A 22,800-nucleotide genomic window follows, 5' to 3' on the forward strand; every position below is an offset into this window, starting at 1 on the left:
CACTCAAAGCGCTTTACAGGTAATGGGGACTCCCCTCCACCACCACCAATGTGCAGCACCCACCTGGATGATGCGACGGCAGCCATAGTGCGCCAGAACGCTCACCACACACCAGCTATCAGTGGGGAGGAGAGCAGAGTAATGAAGCCAATTCATAGATGGGGATTATTAGGAGGCCATGATTTGTAAGGGCCAATGGGAAATTTGGCCAGGACGCCGGTGTTACACCCCTAGTCTTTTCGAGGAACGCCCTGGGATTTTTAATGACCACAGAGAGTCAGGACCTCGGTTTTACGTCTCATCTGAAGGTGTAGTTTTCTGTTAGACTTCAGTGCTGAAAAGCATGAGATTCAAGTGTTCCTATTGTCACAGTAGGCACGAACGGTATGCGGAGTTATTTCTAAGAAACACGTTTGCGCTGGCAAACTGCATGAAGTCCATGCACACGCTGTCATGTTGTCCTCCGATACACACACGGGGTTAAGTCATTGTATGAAAAGGGTGGGTGGAAAGAAGTAATGTGAAACTTCTGTAGACGAAGCCAGCTCTACAACTAGGCAGGCACAACGTTGCATGTAGAGGCTAACGAAGACAATCTAATAAATAACACACACACACACACACAAATACAAACAGGATTCATTAAAGCTCTGTAAAGTGAAAATAGAGAAGAAAAACACAATGTTCCAGGTGTGGAGTCTTCCTGTGACGTTTCGGGAGTTCTGTGCTTTTTTTTTTAACCTTTTCAGCACGGACTCATTCCTTCGCAGCTCCTAAGCCTGTAGCTGCGCACGCATTAACACTACGGTTAACACTAACATGTCCAAAATTGTCTTGTTGTGCATTTGTCATTCCCCCTTTAGGAAGGTACCAATCCATTTTGACATTTCCATTTGGCTAATAATGGATGGGGGGAGTGGGGAGGGGGAATCTTTTTAAACTTCTGTGATGGCAGTTTTGAGAACATTTCTTCAGAAAATAAATATTTAGGCTACACTGAAATGCCGATTTTCAACTTTTCCTCCACAAAATACATTTATTCTGTAAACTTACATAAGTTTATCTTGAAATGTGATGGTGAACGCGATGATAAACGATACACTGAATGGCTGCATGAATGTAATAATGTTTATAAGCATGTACCACTGTTTAGTAGAAAGGTTAATACAGTATGTCACTCTTTGTGGGCACTCATTTTCTGAACAAGGCTATTGTCCTAGTTTAAAAACAAAACAAAATAACCCAGACACAATCCTTTATTCTTCCAACTCAAAATAGAACACGACTCCTACGAGCAAAACCTATTTCAGGATGTCACGTTGCGCAAGAAGTGTACAGACATGCTTCACCGGCCTTTTTGCTCTCTGTTTAGAGGGGGAGTAACACCCAACCCCGCTCAGCTCGTCTTTGGGACCGATACACAGCAACAGGCTCTCCATCTCATCTGAAGAGACACATCTGCTGTCTGCCAGCAATGCAGGCTCCAGCACACAGTTGCAGACTGTTTAATGAATTGATTTGTCAGCTCCGTGTTCTTAAGAGGATTCAGACTGATTAAGAATTTTTTCAATTAGATTCATTTGGCGACTCCAGCATTGCCAGAGGAATGAGATCGGAAAGGGTAATACCTAGGAATAAGCTACACGAAGTATCGAGTAAAGCAGAAATGGACATATGCATAGTTCGCAGTCCCTTATTACCAAACATCCTAGCCACACGCCACAACAGTGCTGGGTGTATTTGATTTTCGGCTGTGTTTCTCAGATTTTTATGGTAGCAGCCTTCGGTAAAGGGATTACTAGACAAATCAAAGAGGGGAAAAGTGCTGAGTGCGTTTTGCATTTTTGCAGTCCAATTTTGTTTACCTTACGCATTTCGAGATGCAAAGAAAGATTAAAGAGCGTTAAGAAAAGTAATTCTGTAGGTGCAGAATAAGATACCAATCAACAGAGGGGTGGTTTGTGATTAAAATAATTGAATAGAACTAAAAATAGACCCCCCATCGAGAAAATAATGAGGAAAAAAGTAAGACGCCGATTTACCTGAATCATTCGGTGTAAATCCAGATGGTGTAATTGACTGCAATAGCATCCAACTACATTTCACGGCTGTTTTTTTTACATATAAATAAGCTTTAATTTCATTTCAGTATAAATTAAATCAATCTAAAACATTATACATTAGGGAATTCGTGCTTTCTAAAGTAATTCTTGGTGGAAATACTCTACTCACTGGAAATGTTCCAAATGATATAAATTGAAAGAAAACGTGTTTCCATACCAATACACAACTTTCAGGACTATAGTCGGAACATTTGGCGAGGGGTTGAAGTAGGCTTCATGTATAATTAATATCTTTGATATTTTTCCCAAGTGCGGTTTATCCGTTACCACGGTGGTGGTGGGAGTAGATGGGTGGGGTATATGTGCAGTAAAATGAATTTCCCCAAATGGGACGATAAGCTAGCATTGAAAACAGACGGCTGGCTCCTCCCAAAGGCTGAATGACAGAACTGCCAGTTGGGGGCGCTACAACACCCGGAGACACTAAAGAAAGCCACCCGCTGAGTCGTCGAGGAGCGCTTGCTCAGCACGGGAAGAGCAGATCCCCATTGGAACCGAGTTTCAGACACGTCTGAGCTCACACAAGTCATGCGATCGGATTCCTTTTGAATCACATCTCAATACAAATATAACCAAGAGGAGGTTCATAAATTAAAACGGTCATTCACTGTATTTTAACAGCACAAGAACAGTCAAAGAAAAAGGAAAGTTCCTCATAAGGTGAAATGGACACCAATTAGACACTGAAGGGAAATGACTCATCTAATTAAACAAATGTTTCACTCAGGTATTCAGTGAGGAAGAATTTGACCTCATGCCTCAGGCTGAGCAAAGGAAGTTCCATGTTAAATGGTATTCACAAGAAGAGAGTGTAAGCAGTACTTAAAATCTCTGGGGCCTGAATGTATTCGATAAATTGTACTTTTGAAATGAGAGATGTGACTCACAGGCTGGTAACTCTTCCAACAGCCACAGAGGAAAGGGGCAATACCCACTGACTGGAAAATTGCTCACAAGGCCCATCCTGTCATCCCTAACAAGGTGACTAAACTGAGCTGAATAATTATAGACCAATAAGTCATACTTCTGTTATATGTATGGGTATGGAAACTAAAACTGAACTAGGTGATCTATACAGCAATAAGATTCTAGCTATTAAGCAGGGTAGATTAAGAAAAGATGGGTTGTCACACAAACCCTTTTCATATACTGTATAGCATATTTCAAACATAGGAGGGGTCCCTACAGTACATCCAGCACCAAAGTGCATCTCCCACCTACTTGACAGGCGGCAGTTCCACCACACAGATACTTTGAAGAAGAGAGAAAGTGATTCACCATTTGAATTACAGGGGAACTTTAGGGAGGCTGTCTGTGCAAGTTCAGGATGCCAAGACAGAAGGGTTTACACTCCTTTTCTGACAAGCTCTGCCACGGATTCTTCAATGACTAGTCAAGACATCAGTTTAATGTCCACAGTACCTTACAGCATTGTGTAGTATCCCCATACTGGTCTAGAGGAAAGTGCGCCACCTACTGACCCCCCACCCCCTGAAGCAGCAATCAGATGTTCCTTGAAGGTATTCCATCCCAATATTAAATATGTTCAGAAGTTCTGATATAGATTCTGAAATTATAAGTAACAGGCATTCAAGAAAATGTGTGTATTTGGATTAAGAACTAGGCAGCGGATAGAAGAACTGTATCCAGACTTCCCACAACACTTTGTGAAACTAAGGTTGCTGCTGGAAGAGGTGTTAGTGGGGCCAGCAGGGGGCGCTCACCATGCGGTCCATGTGGGTCCTAATGCCCCAGTATAGTGACGGGGACACTATACTGTAAACGGGCACTGTCCTTCGGAAGAGACGTAAAACCGAGGTCCTGACTCTCTGTGGTCATTAAAAATCCCAGGGCGTTTCTCGAAAAGAGTAGGGGTGTAACCTCAGTGTCCTGGCCAAATTTCCCATTGGCCCTTACCAATCATGGCCTCCTTATAATCCCCCTCTATGAACTGGCTTCATTACTCTGCTCTCCTCCCCACTGATAGCTGATGTGTGGTGAGTGTTCTGGCGCACTATGGCTGCCGTCGCATCATCCAGGTGGATGCTGCACATTGGTGGTGGTGGAGGGGAGTCCCCATTACCTGTCAAGCGCTTTGAGTGGAGTGTCCAGAAAAGTGCTATATAAGTGTAAGCAATTATTATTATTAAATAAGGATGCTCCATCTTTAGTAACAGGTGGATGAGATCTTTGGATCAATTAGCTACTAGCAACCAGATTGTCTAGATAGGCTGAATGGACTTATTTCAATTCTAACTTTGTTTCTGAAAATCTAAATCTGTTGCCTGTTTTTACATGGATGACATTGGATGAGTCAGTGCCAGTTTAGACAATCTTCTTGGAAACAAAATGTAACATGTTTGTGTGACTATAAAGTTAAATTACCTCTGAAATAAATGTAAATTAAAAGGAATTATTTTGCTCTTCTGTTGTTAACAGAAAGATATTAAACCATTTGTTATTCCGTACTTCGTTTTAATATTTTTTACAAAGAGAATAACTGAGTCAAAGGAAAGAATGTAGTTGGCGTGAGAAAGGACAGAGGCATCAAAAACATACTCGCAGACAAACCCAGAAGTTTCGTTTTTGGCAGACTGATGCTAAGATCAGTGATGGTAAGTCACGTACTTCTAGGTTTTAAAACTACTAAAAATTGGAACTTATAATGACTTGCAATCAATACTTTAAAACCATCAAACATGAATGATAATTAAGTGATGGCTTAAGTCAACCAACGTCAAAATGAAAAAACATTTACATAATACTGGTTTTGGGCCTTATGTTCAAAGTCCTCATACCTTTAGTTCAAAATTATAAAACAAAAGACTTGGCTAGAACTGCCATAAAATATACACAACCACATCAAAAGGATTTGATACACAACTAAAGCAAGGCAAGATAAAGCTTACCGTAATACATTTTGTACATGACATATGTCTTTGCATTCTGACCTAAAAACACCATGTTCAAGATGAGATGGCAAACATAAAATACTTATAAGGAACAAGTCATAAGTTTAGTCCATGCTGAAAAGAGAAGAAAGGATACACAAAGTTTCAGCTGTGGAGCCTTCTTTGGGTGTAAGCACCCCACACATGCTCCACAGCCGAAACATTGTGTTTCTTTTCTTTTCAGCATGGAATAAACCTGTTACTTGTTCCTTTGCAGCCTACGCATGCTGATGCAGCTACCCACCGTGAAATACTTATGGAACACTGTGGTGACATACTAGATTCATAAATTAGTTCTATAATGCAAAATGGAGCACTTAAGATCTAAACACCACTATTTATATTATTTTTGTGCTTAACTGGAAATTGTTCAGGACATGATAAATGAACCATGGAAAGGTTAAATCTGAAGAGGTTTTCAAACTTTTATGTACAGGATGACTCACTCTTACCTGTTCATGAGCAGCAAGATCTTGACTTAAACTGAAGTGCCTGTTGGTCATTCCAGAATGCACACAAGCATTACATTTAAAAAAGTTAAACCAATATTTATTTACTAGCACTGTTAAAACAATACACAAAACATTCAAGTGGCAGATCATCTTTACTGCAAGCCCTTGCATGGCAATCCAATTTATTGAACTACAGATGCTAGGTTATACAAAATTGCACCACTTTAATTAAGGCTTTTTAGTTTACATTTGGCCACCCCAAAGCAGATGTTGCATTACAAATACTGTGGCTCTTGTATTGGACATATACACATGATCTTTACATCCAGGAGTTAATGCATACAAAGCAACAAGGCATTCTTAAATAAATCAGCAAAAGTTACGCACTGCAACTTGCGCCCTGTAACCAATTACACTTGATTAAAATTAGTTCCCACATTCACTACTGACATCCACAGTACTTGTCCACCAAGAAACATCTCAACCCAAATATTACACAGGTGAAAACAATCACTAACAGGCAATTTACTAACGGGATTGAATATTTGGTTGTTTTTTTTCCTCAATTACAACATATGCATGAGCAAGCAAGGGGAATACAGTGAGAATCTACAGGGGCAGAAGCATGAAGAATGACTAACAAATGAAACGGTCATTTTTATTTCCTTAAAAAAAACCCTCATTTTAAAATATAGTCTTCCTGTTGTAGATCCCCACTGTACAAACATCTATTAACATTGTTCCCTATGTAAACAAACAACATACACAGAATAAAAGGTTGACATGGTTTCAGTTGGTTTCTCCTGAAAACTAACAGATATTTGAAGGCAACATCTTAGGCTAAAGACAATGTAATAGTGACAGAAAACCATTAGATATTTTTTCCATACACAGAAATCACTGCTTCCACAGGTTTTCCTAAGATAAAATCATATTAATAGCTGTTGCAATAAAGCATTTTGGTAGAACCAAACAATCTAGTAAATCTTTAAAAAAAAAGAAAAAAATAGAAGAAAATACAAGGGAAAAAAAGATACAAAATACCAAAGGAGCAAAGTTAACTGTATGAAATAGGTTATATGGGAGCTCTTTGGACTTTCTCTTTCTTTTGCTAAAATAGTGGTGCTTATAAATATTACATCGTTATACCTGCCAACGCAAATGCGGGCAATGTATACAGTATAGTTATACATCAGTTTCTTACATTTACAACATTGGTTGAAGGAGGGCGTCTCCGTTAGCAAATAATACTGTGTGTAGGCTCTGGATCTTTTTCAGTTGCATACGGTTAGAATATATATAAGAAAAAAATCTCTTTCTTGCGATACTGGAGAGTGATTACAGTTATCTATGTGCAAAAACTGACGTAGTAGCTTTTAATCCATTTTGTTAAAGGGCATCACCACGCAGGAAAGTCCATTCGATGTTAGGTTTAGTAAAGTTGGAATGCTGGCACTGCTGCAAAAGACAGCAGTTTATCAGACCTGCAATGGAAGGCAAAGGAGAATTAATGTGGGGAGTTCATATTTGAGCACTGCAATGCTAAAGAATGCACATGATTGACCAAATACTATAAGGAGTATATGGATGTAATGGATAAGCTTTGTAGAAAATTGTATTTCCAAGCTGGTCTTCGTTGCACATCAATGTTTTTACAACGGTAAGTGAATGATGCCCCAAGGGTGACACTAGGCCCTTCAAAAAATGTTGATTTTTTGCATTTCTTTTCATGAATTGTGAAGAGAGGAGCTGTATAAGCTGCTGAGATGCCAGACGTTTTCTCAGCGTCTCGCCAAAACACTGCATCCTTAAAGGCTTGCAGGCCTAGAAGTGGGCAGGGATTTGTGTTCCATTTAAACAAACACTTGGGACTTAACTTTGGCAGCACATACAGGTCACCCGAGGAAAGAAAAACACAGGATGATTACTCTTTTAATAGGAGAAAACAGTTTCCCATTCTTAAAGTCGCCTGAGCAGAGATCTATCAAACTTCAAAGATTTGCTTTTAATCTGACAGAGCTTTAAAAAATTCCAATTCATTGACAAAAAAAAAAATCAGCACGGTCAGCTGTTGATGCCCTAAGGCCACATACAATCTGTCATAGAATTAGCATAGATGTAACACATTTTATGTCAAGAAACAAAATTGAAATTCATGACAACCTTGTATCGCTGGGCTTTCTGGAGGGTGTAACGGGATTTTAGTACACAGTATTTGACACACAATACTTAGGTTTCTCAGTAACCCTTCCAGAGTGGCAGTCCAGCACTGTGGTCACTTCCAGAATTGAAAATGACAGGACCAAAAACATGCTCTCCAGGCTTCAGGAGCCCCCTGAACACATGGCATTGCAACCAGCAGAGGCAGAAAAGTGATCCTCAACTGTCAAAACACCAGCTGTAATATTTAGATGTACAATTCACAATTACGACTGTTACACTAAGTATTTTTGTAGACTCACTATAGACGTATAGCTATCTGACATTCTAAAGGGTCTGGTGTGATGACAATGTGCCACATGCTCACATAGCACCTGTCTGACAGTAAAGCAGCACAATTATTCTGCACTCACCTGGCTCAGAGCTACAGTACACCTGTGTATTAAAGCAGCTGGCAATTTGACTTTTTGCGTGCTTTCCCAGGTGCTGGGGTTTTCCTGTTGATTTGTCGAACCAGGTCATAGAAGATCTGTAAACAAGAGCATTTATATTTAAATACTACCTAGGTAAGAGATATATAAAGATATAAGAGGTGAATTCTCACTTAGGGTAAGGGCTTGCAATGCATATTTGTAATTACACCCTCATACAGCAAGTAATCCATAGTAAATAAGGATCTGTCCATTACCAAGTGATCTTGTGTATTCTGAACATCATCTGTATTTAAACTGACAATGTTGCTGACAGCCCGAAGTCCTCTTATCTCATTAAAGACTCTCAACAAAGCTACCATTAAATTCTTATAAGCAAAAGAAAATTTCCTAATTTGCAGAAAATACACAAAGGTGCACATAGTTTACATTTAATAGTTTTTCCCTATGCCAGAGTCTAGAGGCTCATCCCAGTTTCTTTAGTTAAGACTCAGTATTGTATACGACTCCTCACCGCATGGAATTCCAGGCTAGTGCAGGATTACTCTCCAGCAATACTAGCACCCATGTATACAGCTGGAAGGAAAAGTGCAATTCGGGACAAAGTTCTTTGCTCAAGTGGTGTCATAGCATACATTTAAAGCAACAACCTTCCAGTTTAGAGTCCAGAGTCATAACAACTAATACACACTGCCCCTGCAAATATAACTGTTGAATGAAAAATATTAGTGCAACAAATTTAACGAAATATCAGTAAAAAATAAATGTATTTAGTATATTAACATTTTATTGAACAAAGTTGATGTTGATTAACATTTGTCAGCAGCAGGGCCGATCAGCAGGGGTCTACTATGAAAGGTAAAGGCAACTAGAGTGTACGACCACCTCTGGAAGCAATACAGGCTGAACAGCCATGATGCACGCTTTACATCAGGTTGCACGTGTGGTCTTGTGGGATTTTAAAAACCTTGTGCCTGTTCGCCGATCTCTACTCGACTATGCCATGTTGTTCCAGCTCATCCCACACATGCTCAATGGCACTCAAGTACGGCAAGAAACTGGATGCTACGCAAGACACATAATGCCTTACAGTCTCTTCCTGGAACGGTTTCATGTCTGCAGGAAGGCCAGCTAATGAGGTCCAGGTCAATACAGTGCTGTGCGGTCGGATCACTGTCAATCACTTGCTGCGATGGCGTTTCAGATGCAGTACATCCCGTGGTGCGAAAATGATGACAAAAACAGAGCAACAGAGCGTGATGATGTATTGAATCTCGCGAGGTACCTGGACCCGTGGTTTCCCAGATCACTGACGGGCTGTGGACACCCCAGACTGTGAGTAGCAGGATGCTGGCTCAGTCCAGCCTTCAACACATCGGTGGCACTGAGACACCATTTGACTGATACACAGGCATATGGGTACCTTTCTGTGTTTTTTTCTTAATTTTCAAAAGCTTAACATTTAACAGGTTAAACTGCCTCATCAACAGTACCCAAATCTACTTTCACTAATTTGGTGATTTTATACTTATGCAGCAATGTAACTCAAGTGTATCATGGTCTGTTATGCATGATCAAATAATTTAAATGATGCCAAAAAGATTTAAATCGTATCTCTGCTTTTTAAAAATACACATATAAAGGGATAGGTTTCTTTTTCATGTTAGAGTGCATTACTGGCCTGAAACTCCACGAAGGGCAAAAATCACTGGCAAAAAAAAAAAAGAAATGATCCCTTTATTCCAGCTTAAAGGAACTTCAACTTGAGCAAAGGATATACTATTCGAGGAACCATTCATCTGGAGGTCTGAATTTACATAGAAGGTTTTATCACACAGAAGTCACTCTGGGAGAGATTAGGTACTAATCTCACAAAAATATACTTCCATAGTTGTTCTGAAGATTTTATCAACCACTGTGGAATCCAGAACAGTCTACTGTTATGGCCAATGCACGATTTTGACTGACATCACTCATGGAAGTTCTCTGATAAAATTGCTTCCATATGGAGATCCATATGCTTCACCAGAAACACTTTAGATTTCAGATTTCCTTTATTTCTTACCTGAGCATCAAATCCAGCACTTTTTAGATTTTTTTAAAAATAAAGTCTATTGTTGCTTTTAGAGAACTGGCCATCTCTCATTGTCAAATGTGCAGGTGTTCAAAGGCATATGCACTATAGGTTTTTCCTCCAGAAAAGTCCATTAATCCTGTAGTTTCTGCTATTCTGTGTCATTGCATCTTGGACAATGTTTGCTTTGAGCTAATCCACTACCCTGTAGTTAAATGTTTTAAACCGGCACACTGCACATGCTGGGAAAGGCAAACAGGTTGTCATCATCGCTTACATGTATAGTGCCACACCATATCGCTACCTCGCAAGGTCCTCTTTGCCAGATCAATGCTGATCCAGTGAACCCTGGAGGACTGACCTCAACACCTGCCAAGACCAGGTTTGTTTTCCTAGTCCTGGCAGATGTCAGAAGGAGATGAGACAACCTTAAGAGGCTTTTCGCTCTCTAATAACAGAGAGATCAGAACACAGCATGAACCTGGCTTAAGAACATTAACCTGGACTCAACAAAGTGTAAACTCCACATTCCCCAAGTTTCCAGATGACCAACTACCTCCTGATACACTGGTAGGGACAACACTTGTGAAGCCTGTGCTGATTGTATCTGGAGAAAGCAGGTCTCACAAGCAACGATGAATTATTTGTGATGTGCATCAGTATGATATTAAACAGGTCAACAGAAATGATCAAATGACAAACTAGGGGGCAGTCAAATACATTGTTTTTACTGTCGGGCTTGCAAACAGCAAGTGAAATGTCCCATAAGCCTTCCTCCCTTGCCAAAACACATTCACAAACGAAAAGAACTGACAGTTCAGTCCTGCGGCACGAAACACGCCTTTATAACAAACGTCTTCTATGCGCGGACGAAGATGACTCAAGCTCGCTCAAGGGACGTCGCTGAGAGACAATGGAAGCCACACAGAACCGTAGGCCAGTCCCTGTGGTGCCACATGCAAACAATAGTGAGCCTTATTTTAACATGAACCTGATATGATCACAACTTGGTCCAATTACAACCATCCACGAATCAGTCCAAAATCAAAAAGAACGTTCAGCCTCACGCAGAACAAAGTCGGAAGAGATAAGGTGAAACGCAAAGACTTCTGTTACTGTACAATTTTACCAGTATCCTTGACGGAACTGTAAAACGTGCAAGCCTTTACTTTCTAGGCTCAAAAAGAAAATGATGGAGGAAATGAGAACCCTATCTCAATCAGGCCTCACCTCATTAACATTAATCTTGGACTTTGCCGAAGATTCTAGGAAGGCGCAGTTGCTCCACTGTCGGGCCAGGTTTTGTCCCTGTTCCTTGCCCACCACTCGCTCGTCTTCCAAATCACACTTGTTGCCAACCAGGATCATTGGCACCTGAAACACCACCAATAAATAACACTTGTGAGTACAACAGACATATAAAAGCATGTTATTCAACACAAAAGAAAAAATGAAACTGAAAGCACGTGGAATAGAAAATAAGGCAAAGAGGCATCGTGGCAGCACTACAAAACAGTATGGAAGTCCATCCCAGACACTGTCCTAGTTCAACTTGTATTTTTTAATTTTCCTGTCATCTTGGTCTTAACAATTCCCCCAATATTCATATTGATATATATCAAACTAAAAGAAATACACAAACTGTAAAAAGGTCATCCAGATTGAATAAGCTCTTTTTTTGCTTCACCTCTGCATTAGCAGTCAGGATCTGATCACCATCTGGCACCCATTATTAGACAGGTAGACTGCAAATTGCAGTGGAGCACCTTAGTCAAGAGCAAAACTGCAATGACTGCACTGAAGCAGGAAACCCATGACCCTGTGGTGATCCAGATGCCTAACCAACATTCCCTGTTGCCTCCTGCTTTCAAATGAAAAAGGTGAGGATGCAGGACAATAGTACTAATTCTTAGGCCTTCATTGTCCATCACAAGAAAGTTATTGTTAGCTGTGGAATTCAGTCACTCCTGGTGGTTCGCTACACAAGACTTTGCCTTAGCACAATAATTCATTGGCCACCCTGCTTGAAAACAGCCTCCTGCTATTTACCTCACTTTGTCATGTGAAAACACAAGACGGTATGAAAACTGTGATCCCTAAACCACTGTACATGCAAAGTGGACTGCTGATTACAAGTTATCAAAGTAATAAAACAGAACTCTCAAGTATAATTTACTATCTCAGTGATAGGACCCAACTAGTACAAGTGCTGCAAAAGATTCACCGAAATTATAAGCATATGGATTAAAACAGTGACTCCTTCATGTGAACAGATATTAACTAGCAATTTTAACCTGCTGTCTTATGGCAGTGCAGAAGTGGCATTATAATAGCTGATTACTACTGGCCATTACAATTTTAATGATTACTTTGGTTTTGGATAGTTTCAGTTCGGATGCGGAATTAAGAACAGCAAGCCAAACCCCTCTTTTCCTCTGAGCAGAAGAGTACAGAAAAAGTCATATCAGAGCAAACTAAGCATGGAAGCACTTCTGATTTAATCAAAAAAAGATAACACAGACGTTTGTTACTCTAAACAGCAATATATAAGAAAAATGGGTACATTTACACAAGCTTAAACCATTTTTTTTGGTGGCAGTCCCTAAGTTTTGTATCTCCAGGCTTGACTATGCCTGTCTTGTAATTCAAAGAGACACTAGCCAATATTATCTTCAAAGCTGTACACAACTTTCCAGGGCCACTGCTTCCACAGTGTGCGCAACTCATTCAGAAATATCAGCAATGTCAAAATGTCGGTTGTGCTTCCGTTTCTAATATTTGTGCCACAGGATGTCTGCATTACTGCTGTGTTTTAATATAGATTTTGAGAACAGTGCAAGATCCTGTAGAATACAACCCCTCCCATTTCGGGAAGCCATTTTGGAATTGCCGGAGAGCCAGGTCTTAAAACGGACGGCAGCAACTCCTTGATCTGCTTGGTAGAGAACGAGACATGCAGACATGCTGCTTCTACACGCCCAAGCAGGTCTTTTGCCATTTGACGTACTGCAGACCCCACAGCCCCTGACAGGAGGGTTAGTACTGACTGAAGAAGTGCGTCTCTGGGGGCGCCAGGCTACTGGCAGTCACAGGAGTTACTGTTTACCTGAAGGCTGACTGATCCCAGCCCTAACCTATCAGCCCTGCGCAGTCACATGAGGAATCCCAGTCGCAGTGGCTGAGTGACGTGACCTGGGCTCAGTCTAGTGACCTCTGGGTCACGGGGCTCAACAGGCGCTCTGGGGGAGTGACCTGTTGGTAGCGCCACCCAGGAGAGCCTCCCCTACGTTTATTTTGATGTTCTGTGGGTGTCAACCCAAGAAACAGAAAATTCCCTGAAAACAAAATCAATAATAGTGCCTTTAAAGTGATAAAAGGTTTGTTGGCAAAACACACTCAACGGGTTCTATTTACTGGTACAGCTGATATGGGAAAGGAAACTCATGTGGTGAAAAATGTTCACAGTCATGCTGCACAGGACAACACCCCACCACAAAGGAAATCAAATGCAAGGTTAAACTATGTAATATTCTGGCTCATCGTACCAAACATATGATGTATATGTGCTGCAATTTCTAAGGGCGTGCACGTTATTGAACATGGCTAACCCACTTTATTGCTTTACCAACAAAGTACAAAAACTGCAACCCAGTTTTCATCTTTACAGATGTCTTGATATCATTTGCTTTCAGTGAAATGCATCTGTAAGAGGGAAGACAAAAATAGACTGAACTGAACTGACAACTATTCCACCCTCTTCCTGTTATGAAACACTTTCAGCTCATCTGCGTTTTAACTGGACAATGGGCAATGTTACAGCTTCACAGGGTCTATTTCTGTTGGCAACCACACAATAGACTTTACATATTAGTTAAAAAATACAAAGGAATGTTTAATTAGATTTTTTTATTTTATGAGGCAAATATGCACTCCAAAATAAAAACTAAAAATTAAAATGAACCTAAAAAGAGTTTACAGTTTTTTTTTTATCAGAACTGATGTTACTAGCTGTTGAACAGAGGGAATAATTAATTTGCCTTTCTAAAAGGACTAGAATGGACTTGGCCACTGTGCTGGGAGATCAAACAGGAAGCCTCTTAATACAGAACATTAACCAGAATCACTTCTTCCTTTTCTCAGGTACTGAATAGCTTGAGGACAAGGCCTTTCCAGGCAATGACTCACATCGTCAGTGTCTTTGACTCGAAGGATCTGTTCTCTCAAGTCCTGTAGGTCATTAAACGTGGACTGTGCGGTTATAGAATATACTAATGCAAACCCTTGGCCATTCTTCATGTACAGGTCCCTCATTGCTGTGAATTGTTCCTGTGGAAGAAAGCAGAGAGTCAAGAGCAACCCAACGTCTGTGTGTAATAGAGAGCTTGTAGGGGTAGTGCAGCTCCCAAGGGAAGCATTCTGTTACTCAGCTTCATGCTGTTTGCCATACAGGCACAGACAGGCAAAATACACAGCTAATAAGATACTTCATTAGCAGAAGAGCACCTTAGCGTTCAGTGAATTTTGTTTTACAGATTTCAACGTTAACAGCAAACATTGGCCCACAAATTTATTCTACTCATTACTAGTTACTGTAATTAGGAAGCGACAAACTAACACTTCTTAGAAAACATAGATCTGAAACTCCTTTCCAGTTTATTAACCTCCTACTGATTGACTTAAGGTAAAACAAGGAATAAAGGACTTTAGTTTATGAGGAGCCGAGATTCAACAACAAAGACAGGCAGAATAAAAGTAATAAATCCTGTTTAGGTATCATCATTTTTCAGTCAAAACTCATCATCATTATCTCCACCACTATGTCCTATTTGACAAATGTGCAGACCTGCCCTTATAACAGAGAGATCCCTTTTGTGCCAGTAGCAGAAATGCTCTGCCTTAATGACACTACTCAAAGCCTTAGTGCAGACATGATATACAGGTAATGTGCACTAGCTTTAATATCGCGCTCTCCCATCTGACATGCTGTCTGTCCCCTTGCCAGGAAATGTCCATCAACAAAAGGGAACAGGAAATGATCAGGACTTCTTCCTTCACAGTTCTACAGATCTCTGGCCAGGTTTCCTCTTCCGCCCACTGTCAGAAATTGCTCCCAGCATCCCCAAGACATCTGCCAATTTCCAAACTTCATGTGTCTCGACTTCCACTTCAAAAACTCCGGCCCTGTGACTTTCTGGACACTGCAGTCACTACAGCCTGATCCCATTTCCATCAAACAAGCAGCTCTTTTCCCCTCTCTCTTACCGTTCCTGCTGTATCCAGAATTTCAAGCATACACTGCTGTCCATCTACTTCAACTTGCTAAAAGAGATTAGAAAAAAAGTTAGCAACATACTAAAACGGTGTCGACATCTGATTAAAAGGTGTTTTTTTCCCTTCTCAAAACAAGCCATTTAATCTATCTTTTAAGAACAAAGATCTGCTTAAAGCTAAATAAAGCTTCAATGAAGTGGTAAATAATGAGGGTCAGTAGAAGTGATACAGACAGGGCGGTTTTGAATCAGTTGTCTGTTACTGCAACTAATGATGCCTCTCTGAGGATAATAAAAGGCACAGCCTCTCACATACTGTTTGTCTGCTATGGAGCTCATTTTAAACTTGATTCTGGAGGCTTCATCTAATAAAGGCAAATAAAGGCCCGAGAGCAGGTTCAGGACACTGTTTCAACATAAGAAACCTGCTTCCCTAGAAATTCCACAAGAACTGTTTGGTCTACCCTCAATTTTTTATTAAATGTACATTAAAATATGCAGCAAAACAACAGTTAAAATACCAAGCACCATTTTGATTTCAGAACATGCTTATTAACTTCAGTAGCAGGTAAGAATCAGTATCTTCTGTCACCAGACGAAAAATACAGTGAAATCAATTTCTTTGCAATATCCTGTAACCATAGTTACGTTGTGCACAAAAGGTAAACATTGTACTAAATATTGGTATAAGAATCATCACAGCAGATTTAAAATATAAAGGTAGTTTTTTGTTTAGATCATTAGCTGCACTGCAACGGTGAATGTGGAAAGTTGACTAACTTTTGACCTTCCATCTTTGAGAATACTTGCAAATACAAACGACTGATACACAGACCACACTTAAATTGCACTTGCCTTTCTGTAGGAGTCTTCTATTGTGGGATCATATTTTTCAACAAAAATTCCTTGGACAAACTGTACAGTCTGAAAGGAAAACAAAAAGAGAAGTCTTGGTAAGAATCTTTAAAACACATTCAAAACAAACGGAAAACTCCAGTCTGTTACCTTAAACTCTTTTAAGGTACACCACAGAACCCCCTGCTTGCAGCTAAAAACTTTCACAATGCAGAAATGCCAATAAACGTTATATAAAAATTAAACATTGAAAAAAAATACAAAAATACAACACTGGGATAATTAATTGTATAAATCATCTAATTTTGGAGTAGCATTTTAATTCACTTGGATAAGTAAAAGCAGAACTTAAGAGACAGATACAAATCTTATAAAATGTTACATGCTGATCTCATATGTGCTGCTTTCGTATGTGAATGCAAAGCTGCAAAGGTCAAAAAGAATTCCCTTCCGAACTGGACTGTTGAAATTATCCCTGTCAACAATTTCACAGAAAGCCAAAGACAATATGAAAAACAGCATATGGGACTGTTGTATATATACTGGCTTAACACATGTCACATAGAAAATGTGATTTATCAATATAAAGCTGTAATAATTTTTCATTCTGTAAATTTACTCAGAATAAGATATTCTGAAAAGATCTCTGATGAATAGTTACAGTATGTACCACTGAAAACAAGTTAATCAGACGAAACACCAGAATAATGCAGACAAACTGTTTATTCAGGTAGTTTATTAAGATATTTTAGCTAAAGTTAAAAACCATTCTGTTGGTGAAGTCAGCAAAAGGACAGCTTGAACCACATACAGCAAGCTGCTACAAGTCACAGTGTTGCTACAGAAACTTAGTTTAAGAAGCAGATGAGGAGGCTTCAGTTTTTACTTTCACTGCCCTGAAAGGCCTTTAAATTAATTTTAAATTAACAATGCTGCTGAAAATGTTGTTGTTCTAATGGAAAACTATATAAAAATTAGAATGGGAATTAGTATTACATTTTACCTGACATTTAAAACCCTGACAAGGAACACTGCAGAACTGCTTGAAAAATACTTCAGAAAGAAATGCACTAGCTGGAATTATGGCTAAAGTTTGTGCAATTGAATGAGATTTATTAAGTAATGACAAAACCGCAGTTTTTTTTTTAACATGTCCAGCACATGGGAAATGAAATCATTGAGGGTTTTTCATGCTTGCTAAGATTTAATGTTTATATATTGTGGGTTCAGCAACTTAAAAACCCAGCTTTTGAAATTCATTGCTTTAAGATGGCTCTGACATCCTTGCACTGACTGGAAAGCAGGAGCAGAACTGGAGGGAAAACATGCCTTTATCTTTATTAAAAGGTTTTAATCCTTCAACAATATATACAGTACACAGAAAAACCTTCGTCGGTCAAACTGGGAGAGAGACTCATAGACATAGGTTGAAGACTGTGAAAAACCAAACACTAAAATTTGTTTCTACAAACCAGTGCTATAATTTTAGTTTTAACAGATACAAAATTAATTGCTAAGTGGTGATGAAGAGATTATCACTCAAACAGATGAAGAAGACTTAAATGTCTTTAATAGTCATAATGTATTCTAAATCTTGAAATTTACACAGGAAAAATGCAACTTTTCTGTTAAAAAAAATATTTATTCTGTTTAAAAAATATTTGTGAGGTGAACTGCTATACTGGACCCAAAAAGTGCTGTTTTTTTAAATATGTGAAATTAATCATTACTCTTAAAAATCCTATCATTTTCCACATCACCAATGAAAGTTAACTTTGCTGTCGGAGACTATGAAGTCTTTTCCAAAAGAATTAATGGCTGGTGGTTGAGTGCCTTTAGTAGAGTTGAGTCGGTATCGACTCATGGCGACCCTACGGACACTTCCCCTGTCACTTTCACGGCAGGATACGGAAGCAGATTGCCAGGCCTTGATGTGGGACACGAACCCACTATCCTAAGATTATGAGTTTCATGCTCTACCAACAGAGCTAGTCGGGGGACAAAGAATTCGTACTTACACTCTTATAAGTTTGGAAAAAATGTGATTTTTCTAAATTCATCCAATTTGTTATTGCCGGTTGCTCCAGATCACAGTTATGACTCCTCTACGCAAACTATGAGAATGAGGATGAGCAGATGTACTCCTCTGAGCTAACGACCCATCAGAGCTACTTGTCCTACGACAGGCCTCACAAAGCCTTTACAGGAGAGGTGGCACTGAATGGATGAGTGGTATCTCTCCCGGATGTCACTGCAAGTCACTGTGTCACAAGAAGAGTGAAGACCTTGGCTGACATCAGCGCTGAATTACTGACATGACCTGGGCTGAAGCTCACAATGACCAGGCCATGAAGCTCAACCAGTGTGAAACCCTTCCTTTGATCAGCCGCCCTGAATCTCTGCGGTAGATTTAAACCGCGAGTTTCTTTTCTTTGCCATCATGCAACAAGACTGCTAGATTTTTAACATTACACTTCAACAGATATTAATAAATGCAGGGACTGGAGAAGTGGATAAAAACGCATGCAGACTTCTTTACATTTTACCCAGAAAAACTGGGAAAAGGCAACAGCGCCTGAAAAAAACATTTTAATGGTCTCTTGCTCAGGTTCGGTTTAAAATTTAGGCAGGAGCAGTCTACACTGCGTTACATGCTCCTGACACCTAAACATGGGCTAGTCACAATGTAACAAATTAAAGGGGCAGAGGCTATCAGCTGGGAGCCGGGAATGAGTTTTTGGTCTGGGAAATGCGAGGAGATTACAGTTTTCCTGTATGGGGCTGGATTGGGAAACTATCTGGATCAATTAGCTCATGTGATCATTCACAGGGCTTCACCGTCATATGGATCTCCTTGTCAAAAAAAAGTCTGTAATCTGGAGTTTAAAAAAAACAGGAACATAAAAGAAACCTTCAGACAAGAAACAGGGAGCTGACAACGTTCACAAACGAGGAGGCTGTTCTCGCAATACAGATCCCTTTAGGAGACAGTCATTTCAGCTGTTGCAGATTAATATCCTTGTTCCATTAAGTGTCCTGCCTCAGTGATGTACCTTTTTTTAGAACAAATTTGACATGAACAGAATGCACAAAAAGATACAAAAGCAGCCACTCACAAGAAAGGAAAAATGGAGGGAAAGAGGGCGGTGTGATACATCATTTGATCTGCTTAAAGTGGAAACGTGGAACATTTTTTACTTTCAGTTTTCTAAAAACACTGTTTACGATGGAAGTGGGTTATAACACAGATGTTTTATAACTTAACTTCAAGATGGGTAAGCAATGAATGTAATACGAAGATAAGAACAATTTAACAACCTGAGAAAGGCCATAAGACCCTGTCCTCCTCCACCCCCACTTAAAGAATCAGAATGTACTCGTCATTATATTTCCTCTTTAATCTGAATAGCGAGCAGAATAAAGATGGCATTTATTTCATATCCCACAGACTGCTTAAGGTGACAAACCCTGTTCTGCTACGTCTGTTCAGAGACTGTTCCATTATACCTGGTCATTTGTACTTCAGGGGTTTCTTCATAGCAGTTTTGATGCAGGTTCTTAAACCTGTCCTTTCTTTCTTTGATTTTCCAGTTGTCCAGGTCCTTTGTGCAGTTACCATGGGTGTAAGCCCGATTACTGTGATAAGGTCTCAAACATGAACAAATCTGACCTAATCTAATCAGCCGGTGCCTGTCGTCAGGGTGTAATTTACAGTACAACATAGTGTACACTTAGATCAGAGCTATTGCAGTTGCCAATGCGGTTTTAGAAGCCCTTAATGCTAGGAGTCGGGTCTAGAATGCTTTTCTTTCTACATTATGCAGTCAAAGAAGAAAAACAAAACAATTTACAAACAACAGAATGATGAAAGCTAATGATTCATAAAGATGAATTAAAGCAGGTAAGCTTTGATGAAGGAGAGTGGATGTGCTCTTTTCATGCCCTGAGCATGTTTCACATTCTCTAGAGATGCTTCGATGACACTTTCTGAAAAATCACAGCATCGTCTCTTAACTCCAAGGGAGACCCCCACACCACTCCCTACCTCGAAAAACCGACACTGGCACTGAAATTGATGAAGCCCACATATGAGCTTAAACTCCATCTGCTAACGAGCGTGGGCTACGCGAGTTTCAATGCAATTAGACACTGATGCGAAGTTGAAAATGTTAAACTGAAGTCTTCTAAGCCACAGACAACCACCGAGAATCACTTTAGCATATGGAGCAGCTAGTGCAATGTGTCAAAGAGCTACCATGGAAGAGCAATTGGATGGGTTACTGCTTACATTTGGGCACACAATCCTGCTTCCCCATTAAAACATGTTAATTCCCGTCTAAAAGACAAGAATAATGTGGTGTCATTAGTGCGGGAGAAAAACCCGAGGCGAAACCTGACACTACAGCCCACACAATGAATGTGTGTGCTTCAGTCCTGGAGGCGGCACACAGTCGCCAACCCCCTGATCTACCTACATTCTCCTCACAAACACTGGATATAAGGCGCAAAGTGGGACTATGTTAAGTTGCTGCACGTAGTTTTATCTGAACTTAAAATCACTTCACATCTTAACCAATCATCTTGCAATTATTTACTGCCACCCCTGTCTTTTGTGCCCTCACCTGTAACACAGTTAATGCCACTCTCCTGGGCATGGCATTTGTTTTTCTGCAGTGCCTGACATACAATAAATTTATATTAGCAGCACTGACATAGCTTCAATAAATGTTAGAACTAAATTCAAAAGCTTAAACAATGAGAATCGATTATTCATATGCCTGTCTTAAATATCTGAAAGGCTCAAATGCTTGGCATTAATTGCATTCAAATCGTATGCCCTTCAAAAGGTGAGGAACAGTGTTAAGGGCTGTGGTTTGACTCGATACACAACAGGTACTGTGGGAACGTCTGGGCTGTGCAGCAAACATCTACCACGCTGGAGACAGACTATTTTGTGTAGCTGTTTGCAGACCCACAATCCTGACTGGGATATCCCCGGACATCCCCAGACATTCAGGGCCAGACCCCCTTCACGTAAAACTGCCTTTATTTCTTATTAGCAAGTCGCACAGTTATTTTTTCTACTATTTTTGCATACGACACAAACATTTAATCCTCTGAAAGTGGCCTGGGAATGTTTCAGAATACTGTGTTGAATTAATAAGTTAATAAGCGTTTAATTCAGAATTAAACACTTCAGCACTTTGTGCTGCACAACAGTGACAACTCCATGCTGAACGGCAAATGAGTGTTTCAGAGCTGCTTGAGGACCACAGAGTAGGAAAGAACCTGCTCCAGACCGAAAACACAAAAACGTCTCACGGGTCTTTCCAAGCACAAGAGACAGATACCGCCAGGGAGAAAGAAAATAAGAACAGAAGCCAAAATACGTAGCTTTTAACATTTCTGTTACACTGAGACGCTAGGGAAAAAATACTTAGGTCAAAGTACGAAAAGTTAATTTATTATATATCCAGAACATACTTTTTATACATTTATTTTTAAAAGTCTCATTAAGCAGAATAAGAGGCATTATCATTGTACAAATCTTCACTGCTCTCCTGATATGTTGGAAGTTAACCAAGCTGTGTCAATTACCCATGTGTATAAAGAACCTGTCTGTGTGAAGGATCGAAGCATGAACTGTTAAAGAAACGCATAGATAACATGTTAAACTATAAACTATATTACTCAAAGTAAGGTCACAAGTCACAGGAGACCTTTCAGCCCACCTAGCATGTTGGACTGCTAGAAGCTAACTGATCCAAACATCACACCCCGCCATTTTCTGAAGGAGTATCAGCTTCAACAACATGGCTGGAAAGCTGGTTGGGATTCTAATAACCATTTGTGTAAAGAAGTGACTCCTATTGTCCGTTCCAAATTCAGCTCCCTTTAGTTTCCATTTGCGTCATTTCACGCTTAAGTAGTGGTACACAAAATGAGCAATGCATATTCCAAACCTTTTAAAAAATAATTAATGTAAACTCAATAAGTAGGCTTAAACATTAAATCCATAAAGCAAAATCTTGTTTTATTTTTCCCCCCATACATACACTTTCGGAAAGATAGCTGGAATTCATCTAGGGAAAGAAATGGGAAAAACACCGCTATGGGGCAAACGGCTTCGGCTGTCGTCCCGTTAGCAAAGTGATCGAGCTGCCCTGTGAAACGATCTCTCCTCTGAAATATTTATTGCCCTGCTACACGTGCCTGGCTGCCTGTCAGAACTACAACTCAGCAGCCTGCATCTGCTGGATAAGCCTCAGCCTGGGTGCAGAAGGGAACTTCGCGTCAGCCTTGTAAAAGATTCCTGCTGCCTTCGTCATCCATCAAGCGGCCTGCCACTGCAATAAAAACGGTGCGGGCCTTCACTGCATCTTAAAAGTGTCCGCTGCCAGGCACGCACTCAGCATACCTTTCTGCCAATGAGAACAACTGCATTTTAAATGAAGTTCTGGAAGGCAGCCTGCTGCGCTTGGTC

At 40.0% G+C, this 22,800-nt stretch overlaps 1 protein-coding gene across 2 annotated transcripts in view; it reads right to left on the reverse strand.

The window, feature by feature from the left end:
- Positions 1-5,607: 5,607 nt before the first annotated feature.
- LOC148829363 (ras-related protein Rap-1b) overlaps positions 5,608-22,800 on the reverse strand; it is a 59,911-nt gene continuing 42,718 nt past the window's right edge. For both annotated transcript variants that reach the window (XM_088923532.1, XM_088923533.1), the window contains 6 exons: positions 16,317-16,385; positions 15,454-15,510; positions 14,377-14,517; positions 11,422-11,565; positions 8,100-8,215; positions 5,608-7,010 (listed from right to left, as the gene is read on the reverse strand). In XM_088923532.1, the coding sequence (XP_088779658.1) occupies positions 8,129-8,215; positions 11,422-11,565; positions 14,377-14,517; positions 15,454-15,510; positions 16,317-16,385 (498 nt within the window). In that variant the 3' untranslated portion in view covers positions 5,608-7,010; positions 8,100-8,128. The remainder of the gene's footprint in view (positions 7,011-8,099; positions 8,216-11,421; positions 11,566-14,376; positions 14,518-15,453; positions 15,511-16,316; positions 16,386-22,800) is intronic.

This window comes from Atractosteus spatula, chromosome 8, assembly GCF_055471065.1.
Source record: "Atractosteus spatula isolate fAtrSpa1 chromosome 8, fAtrSpa1.hap1, whole genome shotgun sequence".
Lineage (NCBI taxonomy): Eukaryota > Metazoa > Chordata > Actinopteri > Semionotiformes > Lepisosteidae > Atractosteus > Atractosteus spatula.